The following is a 20,905-nucleotide window of genomic DNA, read 5'->3' on the forward strand; positions in this document are numbered from 1 at the left end:
GCCCTATAGTGTCTTATTATTCTAAATAATTGAATTTATTGACCAAATTTATGAATTTAAAATGAAAGATGAAGCATACATTTAATAATATAGGGGGAGGGGACACCCTTTAACCTGTTAAGCTTCAAGCCCACTTTTGAAAAATCCCCAGAAATGACATACACAAACTGAAACAGATACAGTTCATGAACCCTTTGCACTAAAAGCACAAGTATGATCTCATTTGAAAGCTGACACCTGGTTGTTTATTGTAAATGTAGAATTAATTATTGTCATAATGAAAAAAACAATTTTAAATAGCTTCAAAGTTTTGTAAAGTTATTAGAAATTTATTTTTATGAAACATCTTCATGAAAATAAAATTGAAGTTGGCCCTGGAGCAATCTAGAAATGCACTGCAGCTAAAGCCACATGTCTGACCATTTTATATTTAAAATCTGAAAATGATAAGTATAAAGCTCTGTATTTAGTTAAATGTTTTTCAAGATCATGTCAAATTACTTTATTTTGATTAGACTCTATTAGCAAACTGATGTTTAGTCATCTTCTGAGTCATCTATTCAGTCTATTGTCTCTATTGTTTTGTGGTGCCCCATTCAGTCTCAGTCTCCCCTGCACACATTTACACCTCTCCAGACTGGTTATTATGGCTCTAAATATGCATTTCTTTTGTCTGCATTATAGCTACTAACGACTGGCTATTCACAAGCTATTCATGGGGTTTCAAACCCTAATTTCTTTTATCAAAGTTCTCACTAAATATTTGAAACTGGTATCAAATGCACTGAAACATTTCAGTAAGCATTCCTATTTAGAAAAAAAATCATAAAACAATAACTGCTCGTGGCAGGTGCGCCTGGGCTCGCTAGCATGTTAGCTTAGCACACCATCAATACACGACCATTTATGAAATTAAAACTATGTTTGCGCTCCAAACTCACTATATAACGCAAGTCTAGAGTTTTAAATAATCTTCTGTGATCTAACTTGGCTTCAGATAAAAAAAAATCAGACAGAAAATGTATTTTTTAGTGTTCTGAACGATGATGAAATCTATATCGATTAGCATTACATTATAAATATAATCTATTATTATGAAATACCTGGCATGGCTTGAAGAACACAGGTAACTCAAATATCATTGCAATCATGTTTATTGTCTTCAAAACATCTTTATCTGCATGTTACAGCGATCTCTGTACTTTCTGTATCACTCAGTGACGTCCTGGAATGTCACATGACTATGGGTCTTCTTCATGATCCATATATGGACTTTTATTGGACATAATAGCGCCCCCATGCTATTGGTATGAATGGAAAACACAGCACATCTCAGTAAGAAGCGATCATTATGATTACATCGACGCATTTGGGTATAAATTCAATAAATATTATTCCTGTCTATAGAAATATGATGTGAATCTATGAGAATATATCAATATTTCTCCACATCTGCACATTGTTGAGCTAAAAGCCCTCAGGGACGTTGTTTTGTGAATCGCTGTCATGACGACAGCACGGAGTGTTTTTTATGAATGGACCAGCTGACGCTCATAATTCATATTAAAGGTATCGACTCATTTTTTTCATTTCATAACTCCTGACACAAATTAAGACATAACTGTCACTATAAGTTTCTCAGAATACAATAGTGGTCAAATACTGAATCTTGAGTCTTATATCTTTTTAATGATGTATAGTTTGTCAAGGTATAACATTAAATCTGATAGTATATTTGAACTAAAAAAAAAAAAAAACGCTTCAGTGCGCCGACGCTCTGGAGAAGGTTAAGAGGTTAAAGGTGCAGATATTACAATATGCCGATTTAAATATCAAAGCTGATTGAACACTGATGAGAATAATCAGAATAAATGAGAATATTGTTTCAGAATAAATTAACACACACACCAAAAAAAAAAAATCCGGACGAGCAATTTTTTTACTCAGACAAGTGAATGACAGATTTACTTGTCCGAAGGACAAGTGAAAAGGCTTAATGTCGAGCAATGTTAGCAATGTCAACAGGTAGGCAGTGGCCCACCTTACCGGGTGACCACGTTGTGGTCCACCAGAATTTATAGTTTACCCACCTCTTTTTTTACCACTACACCTCTGCTTATCATCAAACGTTGGATTCAATCTTTTTGTCAGCTTGTTTTCTTTCAATTAGGACAGGTTTTGTATTTATGTTTGGAACTGATTGATCATTGGCCTTATTTATCTGAGCTTACGTACCTACGTTTTTGAGTAAAAAAAAAAACGATTCTGTTTAATGTTGTCATTTTTACTTAAAATATGAAAAAAATTGCACTGTTTATCACACTAGTGTGCTTTCATGTTTAACCAGGAAATTGTTTTGAAATGGTTTTCATTTTGTACAAAATGGCACAGTCACACTTGTGGTACAAAAAAAATAGCTTATAAATCACTCGTTACACTATTTAATCACCAAATATTGGATTCAGTCTTTTTGTCAACTTCATATATTTCACTTAATATGGACAAAATTATCTACAAATAATGTTTTGGGTTTTTTTCACTCAAAAACTGAGGTACGTAAGCTTTTACGATTTTTAAATGATAAATAAGGCCTACGATCGATCAATTCCAAATATATATATAAAACTTGTCCTAATTGAAAGAAAACAAGTTGACAAAGATTTAATCCAATATCTGGTGATGTAGCAAAATGAGATATTTATAAGCAATTTTTTGTAGGCCAATCATTTTTGACCGGGTACATCACAAGTGTTACAATGTGGAGAAAAACCCCCCACAAAAAGTATCAAAACAATTTTGGGAAGTTGTTAGACTCTGGGTGAGTAAAGTCAGTAACTTTTAGTCCAATGCAATAACATTAACTAGCATTTTCAGGTACATGAAAATGCTCTCCGTGGCAAAATAACCCAAACACAACCTGAGGGTTAAATTGAATTAGTCAAATGTACTTAAATACAAGTGGCATAGAATGTGTTTGCGCACACACATCCTATGCCAGATATCAAATCTCATCTTTGGCTTTGGCCACCAGGACATTGTAACAAGGCACCTGACAGAGAAGAGTGTGGCAGATGAGCATGCGTCCTCTTTGGGTCCGGCTGTGTGGGCCACAGGCTCACAGTCAGAGCTCACACCTAGTGAAAGCTTGGTAACCAGTGACAATGTAAGACATTTGCTTCCCCATCTGCCCATCTGATTTTCTCACTTTAATTATCACACAGTTGATTTATTAATTTTTCTTCCTGGTTTTTCCAGGATGCATCTGAGAAGATTGTTACTGTTAAATCCAACTCTGTACTGAAGAGGGTAGCAGATAGAGATTCGATGGACAACGAGAGCCTGCTGTCCACCTCTTCCAACCTTGAACCCTTTGCTAGTGATGACTTGGGTATGCTTACATACAGACACAATCATGTTAAAAACAATAGATGGGTTTAGGGCTGTCACTAACGATTATTTTGGCAATCGAGTAATCGGTCGATTATTTTGTCGATTAATCGAGTAATCGGTTTTTGTATTTTTTGGGGTGGTAATAAGCAAACAATAGCCTTTAAAATGACTTAAAATACATATATAATAACGAGGCAATAATTGTTGGTTCAAATAAAGGATCAAAAGCAAGTAATCATATGGTTTTATAGAACAACACTGTTATAATACATAATATAATATATATGATATAAACAATCAACTTTATGTATTATTGCACATCCCTTCATAGGCCGCCAACGGCCTAGTAATTGTTGTTTCACTTTACAGCAGATCAAGTCCTTGTTTAATATTGGCCAAATGACATTTAATTCAAATGTTAACTTAATATTTAACATTTGGCCACTTCTTTACGATAGAAATGCTACAGCCACTGACATTTCTCAGAATATGGGAACATCAAAACATGCAAACACAGAACTTTGATTTTGAAATTGCGATGAACAGTATCAGTTTGCACATTTAGAATCATATTGATGTATTCCCCTTTGTTTGCGTAAGTTTATAAATGATTTACCTTACAAATCTGATGAAATGCGATCCCAGATGAACGTTATAAGCAGCTCAAACTCACAGCATATGTAGAGAGGGAGTTTGAGACTCATTTTACGCATAAAAATGATAACTGTTCACTGTAAATGCTGCTACACATGAACTGAGACGGTCTGAGATGCAGCATGTGACCTACACGCATGTAAATAAAGCGTTATATATTAAACGCAGGGCATATATTTATTTAATTGAATCACAGCCTTTGTGAATTCACAATAGCCCTATGATATAGTATGGTTTTTGGTTTTAATACATCGTGCAGCCTTAGAAAACGGTCTAATAATACGGTTCTCATCCGTGTAATGCGCCACTTCCGGTATTTTGCAGGTTACTCAACATTTTTTTAATTCGAGTACTCAAAATTAATCGAGGAATCGTGACAGCCCTAGATAGGTTGCTTACCATGATCATGCTTGCTTTGCTGGGTTGGGGCTAGACTGAATCCTATCGTACTCCCCTTGAATACTTTCATGTCTCTCTCTCTCTCTCTCTCTCTCTCTCTCTCTCTCTCTCTCTCTCTCTCTCTCTCTCTCTCTCTCTCTCTCTCTCTCTCTCTCTCTCTCTCTCTCTCTCTCTCTCTCTCTCTCTCTCTCTCTCTCTCTCTCTCTCTCTCTCTCTCTCTCTCTCTCTCTCTCTCTCTCTCTCTCTCTCTCTCTCTCTCCCTTTGTTTCCTTTCTGCTTCTCCAGGCAACACAGTGATTCATTTAGATAAGGCATTGGCCAGGATGAGGGAGTATGAGCGTATGAAGCTAAGGGCTGAGTGTAACACAGATAACCCTGAGCACAGCCCTGGAGCTGCTGCTGCTGCAGCCTCAGCACTCACGCAAGGTATTCATGCGATCACTCTCAGACTGCAGAATAGACCTGACATTCATTTGCAAGTGCTTCTAATGCAGGGTTCCAGACTGCGACCATTTTTGAGAATGTGCGAGTTAACATTTTTGGTGGTCGCATTTGTGCGAGTGCATTGTCATGCACTCAGTTAAATTCACCATGCGCAACAGAACGCTGTTGTATCAGCAGCTGCTGCAGCCCGTATGTTCAAAATGATGCAGCTCACATGTAGAGGGACTTCACCAAAAAAGAACTGTCCTCCTACCTTATTTCCTTCCTGAGTTATTCTATGTCAAATAAAAAAGATATGCAAAATCATAATAAAAATAATATTTATTTTTGTCTTTTATCAGCAGTTTCTCAGCAGCAGAATGTCCAAATGTAATGTAATTTATATTTTCAAAAAATTTGAAAAGTGTTCTATCAAACGATACCTACCTTTTGACTCTCCTTGCTATAGTTTTGGAGTTATGAGTCTTTAGTTTTGTGTGTGTCTCTCAGACAAAACAACTCTAAAAATGGCTACAGGGCTTAAGGGGTTAAAACATTTTGCTAACATGAGGTCTTGTGTCACTGTCAGTCTTTTTACATCAGTGCCAAACTATGGTATGCAGATTTAGACCACTATTCATCAGCATGCATTGATTAATCCCATGGCATGTAAAAAAAAAAAAGAAGAAAAAAAGGTGCGACCGAATCATATGCTGGTGCGACCAACTGAGAAAGTTGGCAGCACCAGTGCAACTAGTGGAAAAGTTAGTCTGGAGCCCTGCTAATGGCATGTCCCTACCAGATACAATGCGACAAGCAAATTGACACGATTGATACAATAAGATTTTTAACACAATGCTATAGAAATAGTAACCAAACAAATGGCTGGTTAGAAACTTTTATATGCCTTATTGCGTCCACATCTGCTCACGATGGACACTGTCTTCTGCTGTCACAGCACACATCACTGTCAGTGATTCCATGTCTAAAATGAATAATTCAGGCTAAGTACAGCCTGTGTCTTTGTATCTGGTACACATATCACACTAACACATTTCGTTCATTAGGCTGAAAGTAACCTGGAATATGTCTTTAATTAATCTGCTTGCTTTAAACATGCATATAATAAATGCTTGGGTTGTATGCCCATTTACATAACTCTACTAATGTGTTTTAATGCATTTCTGTGTGTGTCTTTGTCTATTTTTAGGTGCAGGACATTCATCTGCAGATGCACATTGTCCTCAGATTGACACACAACAGCTTGACAGACAGATCAAAGCCATCATGACAGAAGTTATTCCCTTCCTAAAGGTGAGCTTGCTCTACTTTTCTCTTTAACATTTCAAATAAATCAACTGTTTAAGCTGCAGTTCAGAGACGTGTTGTCTTGCATGTGTCTTTCTGTCAGGAGCACGTTGGGGAGGTGTGTTCACACCAGCTGCTCACATCTGTGAGACGCATGGTGCTCAAACTCATCCAGCAAAATGATGAAAGCAAAGAGTTTGTTCGGTTTTTCCACCGACAGCTGGGTGGCATCCTGCAGGTAAGAACAAATTTAATGTATTTATTTGTTCAAATGTAATTTGCTTCTTTTTTTTTTATTTCATTACTTTTTTTGTTTACTTTTCTTCAGTAGTTGTTTGTCGACTTTGTTGTGAGAAGTTGTGAAATTTCACAGAATCTAATATTTTGCTATTGTTACATCTTTATTTCCAGCAAAAGAGGATAATGTATATTGTTATTGGGAAATAAAATTACTCTTATTGTGATATAGATGGTTATTTCGCACACCCCTATCTATAAATTACAGGAACGTCTGTCTGTCTGTGTGTGTGTGTGTGTCTGTCTGTTAATCGCATATCTCTCGAACCGTTAGTCCGATGGATCTCAAACTTGACAGGTGTCTTGCTACGGGCACGAGTAAGTGCAGTGCCGAGTTTGACGTTGTTTGGATTAGAAATGCAAAAGATATCGCTAAATATATCGCTAAAAGAAGCACACATTGGTTTTTGCCGCTCTAGCCGCTGGCCACTCCCCCTCTCACACTGCGCACTGAGTGAGCACAGCGCAGGACCAGAGACAGAGGGACGAAGAAAGCAGATTTGCTCCCTGAATCGTCGCGCTTATTCATTTGTTAACTGAATCTGCAAGTCAGCTACGCTGTTTACTTTTTAATATTATATTTAATGCGTTCGCAGTCTCTTTCACGGCCATCATTTGTAGTAAATGCTATTAACGTTATGTGTCATGCGCGCTGAAGTTAGCATGTATATGTTAACTATGTGATGTTTAATATGCTATGGTAAATAGTTGCCCTGCCTATTCAACAGTATATAGCAGGCTTTAACGAGCTTAACGAGTATAGTAATCCTCTTACCGATCGTGTGACAGCAAATCTATGAAGGTAAAATGATGACATCAAGAATCCTATGCACAGGGTAAGATTTGTGAAAGCGTACATAAGATTGCAAGCGTAAATTAAATTTGCATGTGCAAGAGAAGATTTGTAAAGGTGTAAATCGCCCGCAAAATAAATAGGATCTGTATTCTTTAAACTTTCATTTTTCCGCGCTTATACTTTTGGCACGGCTTTTGCGCACAAATGCGGCCAAAAGCACTGCAAGCCTGTGAACAGCAATTTGCAAATGAAAACAACAGAGGCAGGAACTGCAAAACAGATTAACTGCGTTATCGCTATCTTTCACGGGCATGTATCTGCATCCACTCTAAATATATCCTCCAATGCATCATTATGTCAGTATCAGTATGCTTTCTACCATGCACAAATAAAAATGTCATTGAACTTTTGCTGTGTAATTGTAACAATGAGCACTCAAACACACCAAACCAACAATTGCTAAAAACACACACAAAAAAAATTATTTTACACGGGCATTTTGCACTAGTATGAATAAAATCACAAGAACCTGCATTTTTGAGAATCATGGGTGTGTTTGAACGTGACTCTGATGCCTAAAAATCTGTGTCGGAAGCCCAGTAGTTGCAGGTTTTCATACGGCCATGAAAAACCTGGAAAAGTCATGGAATTTTAAAATGGCAATTTCCAGGTCTGGAAAAGTTTTGGAAAAATAAATAAACCCAGAAAGTTTTGGAAAAGTCATGTAAATTTGTTTCACAAATATCTGTATAATAGAATGTTTAATAGAATGTTTATTCAGGTCCTGAATTTCGGCATGGGATTACATAGATCGTAGCCTGGTTTAAACCAGACCATTCTCAGTTGTAACTGAGTTATGATCTGGCAAAGCGTCATAGACAAATCATTTCCAGAGGGGCGTCACCAACGGATGTCGCGGATAGACCTAAAACCAATCAGAGCGATGAAGGAGATGACGTATGCAGAGCGGCGGAGAAACATCTCTGTGTGTTGTTCTTTGCTCGGTTTTTAACAAAAATGAAACGTTCAAATCGCTTAAAGGGTTAGTTCACCCAAAAATGAAAATTCTGTCAGTAATTACTCACCCTCGTGTTGTTCCAACCCCGTAAGACCTTTGTTCATCTTCGGAACAAGAATTAAGATATTTTTGATGAAATCTGAGAGCTGGATCACTCCTCCATACTATTCCATAGGCTTCTTCAGGGATTGAACTTGCCGGTCTCGAAAAGTTATTAAAGACATCGTTAAAATAGTCCGAGTGACTACAGTGGCTCAATCTTAAGTTTATCAAGCAACAAGAATACTTTGTGCGCAAAACCCCCCCAAAATAACGACTTTAATTCAACTATTCATTTCCTTCTCTGTGGGCCTCGAGTCAGTTCACTAGTGTAATAGCGTAAGCTTCTGTTGTTGTACGTCACACGCATCACGCACATGACCAGCGTCGGCCAATAGTGAGCCTACGTGTGACGTAGCTCTACGGAATCACACTACGTTAACTGACTAGAGGCCCAAAGAGAAGGAAATGAATAGTTGAAATAAAGTCGTTATTTTTGTTTGTTTTTGCGCACAAAAAGTATTCTTGTCGCTTGATAAACTTACGATTGAGCCACTGTAGTCACTTGGACTATTTTAACGATGTCTTTAATAACTTTTCGAGACCGGCAAGTTCAATCCCTGAAGAAGCCTATGGACTAGTATGGAGGAGTGATCCAGCTGCCAGATTTCACTAAAAATATCTTAATTCGTGTTCCGAAGATGAACAAAGGTCTTACGGGGTTGGAACAACATGAGGGTGAGTAATTACTGACAGAATTTTCATTTTTGGGTGAACTAACTCTTTAAAACAGACGCGATAGCTGATTCGAACGAGTGATGTTCGACGGCGGCATCCATCTTTGTAATATAGGCTACAAAATCTGCTTCAAAATCCCAGCGCTGTCGTCATCGTGTAAAGCCCGCCCCAACGTTTCTGATTGGTGCCGTGATTTCGACGGATTGGAAATGGGCTTGAATGAGTTCTTTGCCAGACTGACTTTCAGAGCAAATCTAAATTTGCCGGAAGTTGTCTGGGTTTTCCCAGGCTACATAGATCGCATAATTTTACTCATTCTCGCAAGTTTTAAACTTTTAATGTGGGAAATTCCTGCAAACATTTATTAACTATAGCATGTAGGTTAGATGAGGAAATGAATCCACATAGAATATCAGATCAAATCAGTCATTTGAAAACCGTACGAGTGAATCAGTTGCTCAAATTTTTTTTTTTTTTCATTATTTTGGGACAGCTGGCAGAATTTTCTCCTGCCTAATCCGGTCAGTGTTGATTCGTCAAAAAAGTTTATAATTTTCACATCTTTTTAAACCATTTGGTTCTTTAGAGGCAGTTTTCTGTGCGCTCAGTCACATCCAAAGCGCATGCATATAAAGCTGTACCAAATTGAGTTATTTTCGTGGCTTACTGCACTTAAAAATGTGTACAAACTTTGTAGTTGGATTACAGCCTACATTTAATTAAGGGTGCTTTAAATAGTTTTACGAAGTTGTTCTTTGTTTTGTGTGTGCACTCACAGGACTCCCTGAGTAAGTTTGTTGGACGGACGCTGCAGGATTGTGGCGAGGACCTGCTGGTAGAGATCTCTGAGATCCTCTTTAATGAACTCGCCTTCTTCAGACTGATGCAGGATTTAGATCAGAACACCTCTAAAAACAAATGCAGGACCAAGAGACGCTCTGACCACACATCTCCAAAACACTCGCCTCGCGCTGAGGTAGGTTCGAGTGATTAATGTGTGTGCCCTTTAGCAATGCTTCTGTGTTAAAGGAGAATAATCTTTGCATTGTTTATTTAGGAGAAGAAAACACTAGAGAGAGAAAATACATTCTCACCATCATATTTTGATGAAGACAGAGTAAGTTATAATTGTTCATACACTTAACATTCACACAAATACACTAAGCTACACTGCCTCTGAATCTAAAGCCCCACAGCAGAACAGTTTTATATATTAGCTTGCAGTCTCAATATGAAGTGATGAGTTGAGTAAAAAAAAAAAAAAAAGACAACAAATTTCTATTTGTTGCCTTCGCTGGTTTCATACAACAAACTTACAGCGGTGTTTAGTTTTGTTTTATTGCAAACCTGAATGTTTTCAATGTTTAAAATTGACTTTCAATGTTTTTTCATCAGGATCAGGATGAGACCGAGCAGCGAGGGACGCCGGAAGCAGAAGAGGACAAGGAGAAAGATGCACAGAGCAGTGGAGCATCTGAGGTGGAAGAAGAAGAGGAAGAAGGGCTGCCTCTTTCTATAAGTAAGGTTATCAGCCAGAAACTAAAGGGGAAAAAAATAGCTATTTTTTAAAATAAATATACAATATTTACAAAATATACTCAAAAGTTGGGGGCTGGTGAGAATTTATTTGTTTTTAAAAGTCTTTTTGTTCTCACCAAGGCTGCATTTATTTGATCAAAAAATACAACAAAAACAGTAATATTGTGAAATATTACTACAATTAAATTTAACTTTCTATTTTAATACATTTTAAAATGCATTTTTTTAAAGTAGCAATTACTCCAACCTTTAGTGTCACATAATCTAGAAATTATTCTAATTTGCTGATTTGGTGCTCAAGAAACATCTCTTATTTATATCAATGTTAAAACAGTTGTGCTGCTTTGATATTTTAGTGGGGGAAAAAAATTCTCAAGGATTCATTTGGAAATCTTTTGTAACTGTAAAAGTCTACTGTCGTTTTTGATTAATTTTATGTTTTCTTGCTAAATAAAAGTAGATTTTTGAAAGTTTAAATATTGATTTAAAAATATATATTTTTTCATTCTATGTGATAAAATGGTAAGCATAAAATTTTGAGTATTCAACAATACCCTTTAGTGTTTGCAGGAGGTTGTCAAACTTATCGCCTACAGGTTGAGACTGTTCTGTAATGTATTTGACTTTGATAAGAATATGTTTGACTTGTGTGTTGTGTGTGTATGGTCTTTTCTTTAGGCCTGTCTAAAGCAGAGACACAGGCTCTATGCAATTATGGCAGTGGAGAAGATGAAAATGAAGTGGAAGAGATAGAGGAGTTTGAGGCTGGACCTGTTGAGGTGCAAACATCACTACAAGCCTGCATGGACAACACTAGTGAACACAGACAGGTGTGCTGGCATGCACACGAAAGAGCAAATAACCCGACTCAGAAGACATTAATAATGACCTGTTGTGTTGTTTCAGTGCTCTGCCATACAAAACGAAGCCCCCCTGGAAACCAAATCAGACCTAGAAAGCCCCGAAAGCAGCCAATGTACGCCTTTCTTCTGTAATATTATACCATTAACGTTTATTGGGGTATTTACAATCAACTCATTACAGTTGAAAAACATTTTTTTCACTTTGTCTCCCATTTTCTAACAGCTAAAAGCATAAAATCGGAGTCCAAAGTGACAGATCAGCAGCCTCCAGAGGAGGGCAGAGAGGAGGCAACAATTGGTTCAGAAGATGAAAGAGAGGAGGAGGAGGACCGTACTGCTGCTTCAGCACAGGAAACTCCTCAGAGCTCAGATACAGCCAGCCCTGACACAGACTCCCCAGTCATGATCAACACTGATGTATGTCAGAGCAGCTTTTCTCCTCAAACATCATTTATTCGTTTTTAAGAATGACCAAATTATGAAAAAAAGGTATTAAGTTCCTTTGTTTGTAATATAGGAGGCTGGATCTGGAAACAATAGCCAGAGATCAGATGAGGAAGATTTTGTGAAGGTGGAGGATCTCCCTTTTCAAATGTCTGTTCTGTGTGAGGTAAGAGCTTGAGGGGTCTCTCTCTAATAGGGATGGCCAGGATAGTGAAGTTTACAAATAAATTTGGGAAGTTAATCCACTTTTTTTCTTTTTTTTTATCAATGAATAGGCAATTGTTATATTAATTTGCTTTATACAATATTAATAGTTTTTTCTTAATCATCATATATTATTTTAATAAAACACTCTATACACTGTTTATATATATATAAAAAAAATACAGTGTATACTGTAACAGTGTATACATCAATATATTATTCACATATATGAATGTCAGTCACCTGCCACAGTTTTTCATGTCTCTACTCTCTAAACTGTACGAGTCATCTATGGTTGATAGTCATCAAGTGTATGGTTTTTAAAGATTTTCTAATTGTCTTTGCTTATAATTTGTACAGGAAGAACTTTGTAAGAGGATCTCAGAAGAGCAGCAAAATAATAACTTAGCAGCTGAAATTCTGAATGTAAATACAGAAGAGTTTACAGGAATGGTGGGAAATGCTCAAGCACTCAAAGAGCCTGGTAAGTGTTAAATATCCTTTAAAACATTTAAGCTATCTGTTTAGACTGTTCATGCAGTGACTTTAATACAATTCGAAATGTAATATTAGAATAAGGTGATAACTTTAGTTCAAAACTCATATTCAGTATTTCCATGTACATTTTACATTTAAGATTTCTTGTTTTAGTTTTGTAATGCGTTGAATATTATAATTCAGAGCTCAATTACTATGAGCAGATCCCTGTGATAGGTGAAGACATGTTCTACTCACTGTAGTGTAAATCATATCTCTTTTTTTTTTCTTTTCCTTGTCAGAAACCATTGGAGCCCAGAGTGCATGAGAATGGTTCTTTGATTCATCTTTACACTACAAACCATAATTCATTCAACATTACTATAAAATGAGCTTAATACCTTAAGATTCCTTGGAAACAACAGCTAAGTATTAGTGAATTAGCCTGTCAGCATGTGTGATCTAACAGTTCAAGAGATGTTAAAGAAGTCTCTCTACACTTATAAGAAGTTTTATTCTGATTGTTTTATGGAGAATGTAGGAGAGGATGTTTTGAAAGGGTCTTTAAGCTGTTCAGTAGTCTGTAAGTACATTTTCTGTGTTTCTCTTTAAGCCAGAACTCTCAGTAAAAGCTCATTCAAAGGCTACAGTTTAAGGGATGCAATAGATTTTTGTGTGTCTATGTTTGGCATGGTGAGGCTTTTGTTTTTGCATCTTTTTCTGGGATTCCTTCCCAGACCTTCAGCATTTTTTGTGAATGCAATATATAGAGGGCAATAGACGTTCCTCTAATTCAGGATAAAACTTCAAGCACATTTAGAAAAAATCTCTATTTAAATACATTTGACATGACCCAGGATGGAGCTGAATCACATATTAGCACTGATAAATTGTCCTGTCCTCTCTTATTGCACTCTTTTAAATGTTTTCTCTTGCTTTCATTTTTACCTTTTTTTAAGGCATGTTGGCCATTGCTTGGGTTCTCACCCCATTTCACCTAATGTGATTCTCTAATGTTTAGATTGAGATTTAAACTGAATAAAACATTGATTTTTATCATTTCCTGCAGTGATTGCTCTCTGTCACATTTGCATAAAATCTCAATGCAACATTTTCCCCACAACAAATACTGAATTTCCATGATTTATTGATGTTAGTTGTGTACATGTGTATACTGCTTAATTTTGTACACTCATTTTTAGTTGATCATTTTTCCTCTCATACACATATTGGTTGGCACTGAGGAGGTTTAATAAAGTTACAAGGCACCAGTAGTGTTGATTATCCAGTTGAAACATGTTCCACTGTGCACATTTCTGTATGCTAATACGTAGTTAAAAAAATAATAATAATTAATCACATGATTAAAAAAAAAAACAATTTGCCATATGCAATATAAATTTTCAGTGCAATTTCCCACACCCCCACACATATTTAAACAAGTAGTAGCTCTTCCTTGATTAACCAAGATTTGATTTCAAAATCAGATGTTGCAAATCTTCTAAAATGTAAGAGCTGATTTTTAATGATGCTAAATTTTGAATTGGATGCTTTTCCTTTAACATACATATGAACGTCCCAGTGATGCAGCTTGCCCAGATGCGATCCATCACCACGGCATGCAGGGGTTAGGACAGTCACGGATATAAGACTCCAATGTCCCCTTAGACGCCTCCATTAGAGTAGTGTACGTGGTCAGCTGCACAGCATCATAAAGGGAAGCGTTAATGAACAAGCCATAAAATGTGCTACAAACTGATACATAAAACATTACCAGTAATGGATAATGAACCTACTTTATTTAAGACTGGCTTGGTGGACAGGACATCATAGACTGTCTTTAAGGAGATATCCTGAAAGCGAATAGGGTCATGAATGTAAAATCACTATTATTAGGCAACCTGGATAAACATGATTTAGTTTATATGTGAGGCCAACTCACATCCTTTGTGGTCTGATTCATGCATTTCATAGCAGGAGTTCTCCTGTCATCCAAAAACAGAGGCTCTTTCCAGTGGTCATAGTTAGTCTCCAAAACATACCACCTGCCATTCTTCACATCAAGCCTGAAATACATAGTGTTTCAGTTTATTATTAGTTTCTAACCAAAAAACTCACACATCTACTTTTAACTATGTGTAGAGTGTAGATGCAATGCTCACTCCAGTGGACTGATGCTGTGTGTTCTGGATCTGGTGATGATGCAGGCTTGACCCGTCTGGTTCCCTCCCAGGATGAAGTAGGCTGGAGCCAGCAGCTTAGTGTCAGACAACAGAGCCTTGGCACTTTCATAGCTAAAAGAAGACAACATCCAAATCATCATCTTCATAAACCCAGGAGATGACCATGTGTCTTTCCTTTTGTTTCTTTCTTCAATATCGCAAACATTACAAAGTCACTTCTTATTTAAGTTCAGTTAAAGACAAAAAAATATACACCAGTTTAGCACAGTTTGGAATGATTATGATTTGTAATGTTTTCGAATTAAGTATCTTATGCTCACCAAAGCTGCATTTATTTGATGAAAAATCAAGTAAAAATCGGTAATATTGTGAATGAAATATTTAAAAAAAAATGTTTTCTATTTGAATATATTTTAAAATGTAATTTATTCCTGTGATGGCAAAGCTGAATTTTCAGTGTCATTACAGTCTTCATTGTCACATGATCCTTCAGAAATCATTCCAATATGCTGACTTTGAGCTCAAATATAATCAATCATTATTGGTGCTCAATTATGAATATAGTTATTTTTATTATCAATGTTTTTGCTGCTTAATATTTTTGATACATTTTTTCAGGATTCTTTGATGAATAAAAAGTTCAAAAGAACATTAATTTAGTGCATCCTTGTTGAATAAAAGTACTGATGATAAGTATAATAAATATTTTTTGAGCATCAAATCAGCCTATTAAAATGATTCCTGCGGGATCATGTGACACTGAAGACTGGAGTAATTATGCTGAAAATTCAGCTTTAAATCACAAGTATACATTTTCAGTTAACATAAATAGTGATAATTTTTCACAATATTACTGTTTTACTGTATTTTTCATCAAATAAATGCAGCCTTGGTGAACATTGGAGACTTCTTTAGGGTCCAATTCTAACTAGTTGCTTATTAGCATGCATATTACTAGGATATTGGCTGTTTATTAGCACATATTAATGCATTATTCTGATTGACCATATTCTTTATCCCAATCCTACCCATTACCTAAACTTAACAACTACTTTACTAACTATTAATAAGTAGTAATTATGAGTTTATTGAGGCAAAAACTCATAGTTACTAGTAAGAATGGGACCCTAATCTAAAGTGTGACCATATTTTAAAATAACTATCTCTAACCTAGTTGCGTTCTCCAACACAGAACGAGTCAGAAAACTCATCCACATGCCGTCTCTCTTCCCCAAGATCCACTCCAGAATCCCTGTAATTCACATCACACACTTAGTCACAATTAAACTATATATCAACGATCTGACCAAATGAAATAAGTAATCATATTTGAAGAAAGCTTCAACGTATTTCTGACAGTCATGCCATATGGCTCTGCAAATAAAAGAGCAAAGGCTTACCGATGTACCCTCCATCCAGACTGAATCGTTCATTCATAGTGAGTGTGAAAGAGCGCTAGAAAGAAAACAAAAGACAAAGAGTCAAGGGACAGAAGCATTGTGATTATTGACCAACAATCAATGCTTTCACAATGGTCCTTCCTGTTAAACTGCAGAAGTGAAACTAAAAAGAGACAAAGGGTCATTCTGGATCCTGTCACCATGATTTATAATCCATTCCGGATTGAACTCTAATCAACTCAGATCGCTCATTGGGATTCTCTCATCCGTCCTTACCTGATGAATACCAGTCAGCATGCCCACGTATCCTGCAAAATTGGTGGATTTAAAGACAGTCTGATTGTTCCTTCTGAAGTCGAGGTTGACAATAAGTGGCTTCAGCTTCTCTGTGATGATCCATGACCTGTTCTTCAAATCCCAACTGTAAACAGAGGATTCCAAAGAACAGTCTGAAATATTGATGTTTTAGGCTTCAATATATACTGTAGTAGTCAACATCTGAAGTGGATCAAAACCTTTCATGCATTTTGAACAATACCTGTTCTTGTCTTAGGACAACTTTGATGAACTTTTTTGATACACTTCAAATGGTGACTACTGTTTATATATATATATATATATATATATATATATTCACTCAAAAATTCTCATAAATTGAGGAAGTACTGTAGGTTAGCAACAAATACCAAAACAATGACACTAAACTCACCCCATGAAAAGTCCAAAGTCCAGGTTCCTTGCATGGATGAGATTGCCTAGAGTAAAAATAAAATATATCAACTTTATATCAAATACTCAACTGTTCTAGTGATATTATACACTACTGTTCAAAAGTTTGGGTTCGGTAAGATTTTGATTATCGGTAAGATTTTGATTATCGGTAAGATTTTGATTATTGGTAAGATCATGTTTTTGAAAGAAGTCTCATATTCTCACCAAGGCTGCATTTATTTGATCAAAAATACAGTAAAACAGTATTATTGAGAAATATTACAATTTAGAAGAACTCTTTTCTATTTTAATATATTTTAAAATGTCATTTATTTCTGTGATGTCAACGCTGACACTTCAGCATCATTACTCGTCAGTCGTCAGTGTCACATGATCCTTCAGAAATCTTTCTAATATGCTGATTTGCTGCTCAAGAAACATTTCTTATTATTATCAATGTTGAAAACAGTTGGGCTGCTTAACTTTTTTTTTGATGAATAGAAAGATCATTTCTAAATGAAACAGCATTTATTTAAAATGAATGTTTTGTAGAATTTTATGTTTTTACAGTCACTTTTAAACAATATAATCTATCCTGGCTGAATACATTTGTATTCATCTCTGTCAACAACAACAACAAAAAAAAATCTTTCTGACCTGAACCTTTGGAATGGTAGTGTATATCATATAATGCATATTTGATATGTTATAACAGATAAAAATGATCAAATAATATCTCAAACGATGTTATATCAGATGATATCCTCACCATTGACATCCTCTGCAACCAGAGAAGTGCATACAGTGAACACCTCATAAAATATGTTGAAGAGCACCACCTCACCTGCGTTACAGAGAACAGTTGATGGAGTGAGTTGATGGTTTACGTTTTATTTAACAGTGTGAAACATGATGGTTTCGATGCATTTCATACCCAAAGGAACACCAGACACTGATGCTATTCCTCTGATCTCCTCATCGAAAGGATAAGGCAAGGTGTTCACCATCAAGGGCTGAGGACAAACATCAGTCCTTTTAGTTATTACAGCTTAAATCATTAATGTAGGTGATCTTTGACAGGTATGTAGATCAGTGTGCCAGCCAGATATGAGATTTAAGAGTGCCGTATACTTCAATAAATTATTATTTAGCATCAGGCAAAGTGATATGTTAGACTGCCGACTCACCAATTCCTTGTCTACTAGTTTGATGAGCTTCCCACTGGGAACAAAGGCATCTGCTAGATCTCTGATAGCCTGAATCATGCTCGCCATCTAAAAGACAAACACATGAGCTCTTGAAGACGTCACCGAACACATCAGCCCTTCTCAGATCATTCCTTTTTAGCTTGCTTTTGGGTTTCAGTTCACTTTTGGTTCACGGTTAGACCTGACTCAATTATTGAAGAGTCATCTGATTGTGGTTATTCAATCTGATCGGAATTATTTGAAATAACTGCAATAATTGTGCAAAAAAATGCACATTTTGCCAAACAAATGAGGTAAATTTATGCACACAGAAATGCCATTGAATGCATGTAGAGCATTTGAACTATAGAGCATTGAATCAGTGATGGTATAAACTCACATCCTTCTTTTTGTCTGTAATAACATCTGTCCATCTTTTGCTTGGTGGTAAGTCCAGATCAACGGTATACCAGGACACATCACCTTTAAATCTAAAAGATATAGATTCAAATACAGATTTTCTTATCTTCTCCCCTCACACAACTTACAATTTCAATTATGTATATAATGTATATACACATACTGCTGGTAAAAATTGTGGGATCAGTAAGATTTGTAATGTTTGTAAAAGACGTATCGTATGCTCACCAAGGCTGCATTTATTTAATAAAAACATATTTTTAAAAAAAAAGATATATTGTTTTTATATTATGACAATTTAAAATAACTGTTTTCTATTTGAATATAGTTTAAAATATAATTTATTTCTCTGATGCAAAGCTGGATTTTCAGCATCATTACTTCAGTCTTCAGTGTCACACGATCATCATTATAATCCTTATAATACGCTAATTTGATTATTATTATTATTATCAATGTTGAAAACAGTTGTGGACAATTATTTTCAGGATTCTTTGATGAATAGAAAGTTCTATTTTATTTATTTGAAATAGAATATTTATTAACTTTATAAACTTTATAAAGTCTTTACTGTAACTTTTGATCAATTTAATGCATCCTTGCTGAATAAAATAATTTATTTTATTTCTTCCACCCCCAAAAAAAAAAAAATCTTACTGACCCCAAACTTTTGAACAGTAGTGTATAATGTTACAAAAGCTTTCTATTTCAGATAAATGTTGTTCTTTTGAACTTTCTATTCATCAAAGAATCCAGATTGTTTTTTTGTTTGTTTTACATAACTTTTTTCAACATTGATACTAATACACGTTTCTTGGGCAGCATTTCATCATATTAGAATGATTTCTGAAGGATCATGTGACACTGAAGACTGGAGTAAATTACAATTTCAAATATATTAAAATAGAAAACAGTTACTTTAAATTGTAATAATATTTCAGCCTTGGTGAGCAGAAGAGACTTCTTTTAAAAACATTAAAAATCTTACCAATTCCAAACTTTTGAATGGTAGTGTATATTTTTATATAAAATTATATTTTCAATTATATTTTAAAACATCAGTTTTCTTTGATTTATACATACTGTTACAATTTTCTTTCTTAGTACTAAAAAACAGTGTAAAGCTGCAAAAACTATTTTTGCACAAAAAAATATATAGCCTACACATTACACAAAAGTAACGTGACAAATATGACATATTTTAGTAATTGCATAACAGGCATATCCGCACTGTTACAAAACACCTGACTTGGTTTCACTTCTTTAAAATTAAACTGACACATAAGACATATTGTGAAATATATATAGGCTATCACGTGTGTCTTTTTTATTCATTTCCTAAGTCTTTGTTTTTCCCGTGTGACTCGGTTAATTCGTACTTTGTCTCATAATTTTGTTACATCCAATTGTTGTATGCTTGTACTGATTAAAGTTTGGAATAACATTGTTCTACTCTGACATAAGTATTTGCAGAATGTATAATCCATAATTTCAGTTGTCATACTCACGTTGGTCCGTTTGGAGGATACATGCCACTTCTGCACTCTTCTGTGTACTGAAACATGAACACCAGTGATTTAGCACATATTTACAGTAAACTAGTGTTGTTTCCAACGGTCACTTAAGTTATAAAACAGCCCAATGGCGTGTAAACACAACACTGCAGTTCAGCTATTATTGTAACTTGCAATGAAACAAATCCCAAATTAATATGAAAACAGTAATTATTGCCATAAACAAACACGACAGATGGTGACTTACCGGTGGTACATATTGCGCATACAAGCACATAAACATAATAGAGAGACTAAAACAGCAGAAGTTTATTTTGACGATCATGATGAGACGTCCGCAGTCTTCAGACTTCAGAAGCGTCTGTGAACACGGAAGTGCTGATGAGATGATTCTCGTGACAGTTCCTAATCTGCGCAAACCCAGTAGACACTGGGGGAGTTACCATAACAATGAGTTACAAAATAAAAGATGACTTTACACTTTCTGTCTTTGGGGTTGTCTCTGCTTTATTTTACTAAGCTGTAGCAAAAGACTGTCCCATATATATAAATATATATTATTCATTAGGTAATGAGAAACAATAACCGCAGAACAAAGCATTTTACCTCTCCCAACCCAACAGGACAGGTAACGCCGACTGATAAACAAATAGGCGAATGTATTGCGACATCTAACGGTTGTAGAGGGAAGTGCAACAACAAGCAGTGTGTGTGTGTGGCCTGGTAAAGTGGTAAACCCAACATTACGGGGACAAAATGTCCCCACAAAGATGGCAATACCCGAAATCCTTGTACTAGTGCGGACACTTATTTGGTCCCCATGAGGAAACCAGCTTAGAAATACAAAGGGATGGTTTTGAAAATGTAAAACCACAAAGTATTCTGTAATAGGTAGGTTTAG

At 35.7% G+C, this 20,905-nt stretch overlaps 2 protein-coding genes across 5 annotated transcripts in view; one reads left to right on the plus strand and one right to left on the minus strand.

Moving 5' to 3' along the window:
• The window catches only part of pcm1 (pericentriolar material 1), a 56,166-nt gene extending 42,518 nt beyond the window's left edge, over positions 1 to 13,648 (plus strand). For all 4 annotated transcript variants that reach the window (XM_056256788.1, XM_056256789.1, XM_056256791.1 and 1 more), the window contains 14 exons: positions 3,032 to 3,163; positions 3,256 to 3,388; positions 4,729 to 4,869; positions 6,077 to 6,180; positions 6,278 to 6,412; positions 9,841 to 10,038; positions 10,120 to 10,179; positions 10,458 to 10,581; positions 11,280 to 11,431; positions 11,508 to 11,577; positions 11,688 to 11,881; positions 11,982 to 12,074; positions 12,473 to 12,596; positions 12,892 to 13,648. In XM_056256788.1, coding sequence (XP_056112763.1) covers positions 3,032 to 3,163; positions 3,256 to 3,388; positions 4,729 to 4,869; positions 6,077 to 6,180; positions 6,278 to 6,412; positions 9,841 to 10,038; positions 10,120 to 10,179; positions 10,458 to 10,581; positions 11,280 to 11,431; positions 11,508 to 11,577; positions 11,688 to 11,881; positions 11,982 to 12,074; positions 12,473 to 12,596; positions 12,892 to 12,917 — 1,686 coding nt within the window. In that variant the 3' untranslated portion in view covers positions 12,918 to 13,648. The remainder of the gene's footprint in view (positions 1 to 3,031; positions 3,164 to 3,255; positions 3,389 to 4,728; positions 4,870 to 6,076; positions 6,181 to 6,277; positions 6,413 to 9,840; positions 10,039 to 10,119; positions 10,180 to 10,457; positions 10,582 to 11,279; positions 11,432 to 11,507; positions 11,578 to 11,687; positions 11,882 to 11,981; positions 12,075 to 12,472; positions 12,597 to 12,891) is intronic.
• Positions 13,649 to 14,088: 440 nt separating this feature from the next.
• asah1b (N-acylsphingosine amidohydrolase (acid ceramidase) 1b) lies at positions 14,089 to 20,406 on the minus strand. Its single transcript, XM_056256792.1, has 14 exons — positions 20,252 to 20,406; positions 19,999 to 20,045; positions 18,471 to 18,561; positions 18,071 to 18,157; positions 17,818 to 17,896; positions 17,653 to 17,727; positions 16,882 to 16,927; positions 16,449 to 16,593; positions 16,173 to 16,227; positions 15,943 to 16,024; positions 14,752 to 14,883; positions 14,532 to 14,655; positions 14,386 to 14,442; positions 14,089 to 14,288 (listed from the first exon to the last, which is right to left on the minus strand). Exons 1-14 carry the CDS (start codon positions 20,327 to 20,329, stop codon positions 14,199 to 14,201), a joined length of 1,188 nt encoding a protein of 395 aa, XP_056112767.1. The 5' UTR covers positions 20,330 to 20,406; the 3' UTR covers positions 14,089 to 14,198.
• Positions 20,407 to 20,905: the final 499 nt, after the last annotated feature.

The sequence above is a fragment of the Rhinichthys klamathensis genome, unplaced genomic scaffold, assembly GCF_029890125.1.
Source record: "Rhinichthys klamathensis goyatoka isolate OS25496 unplaced genomic scaffold, OSU_Roscu_1.1 h1tg000133l_1, whole genome shotgun sequence".
Taxonomy (NCBI): Eukaryota; Metazoa; Chordata; class Actinopteri; order Cypriniformes; family Leuciscidae; genus Rhinichthys; species Rhinichthys klamathensis.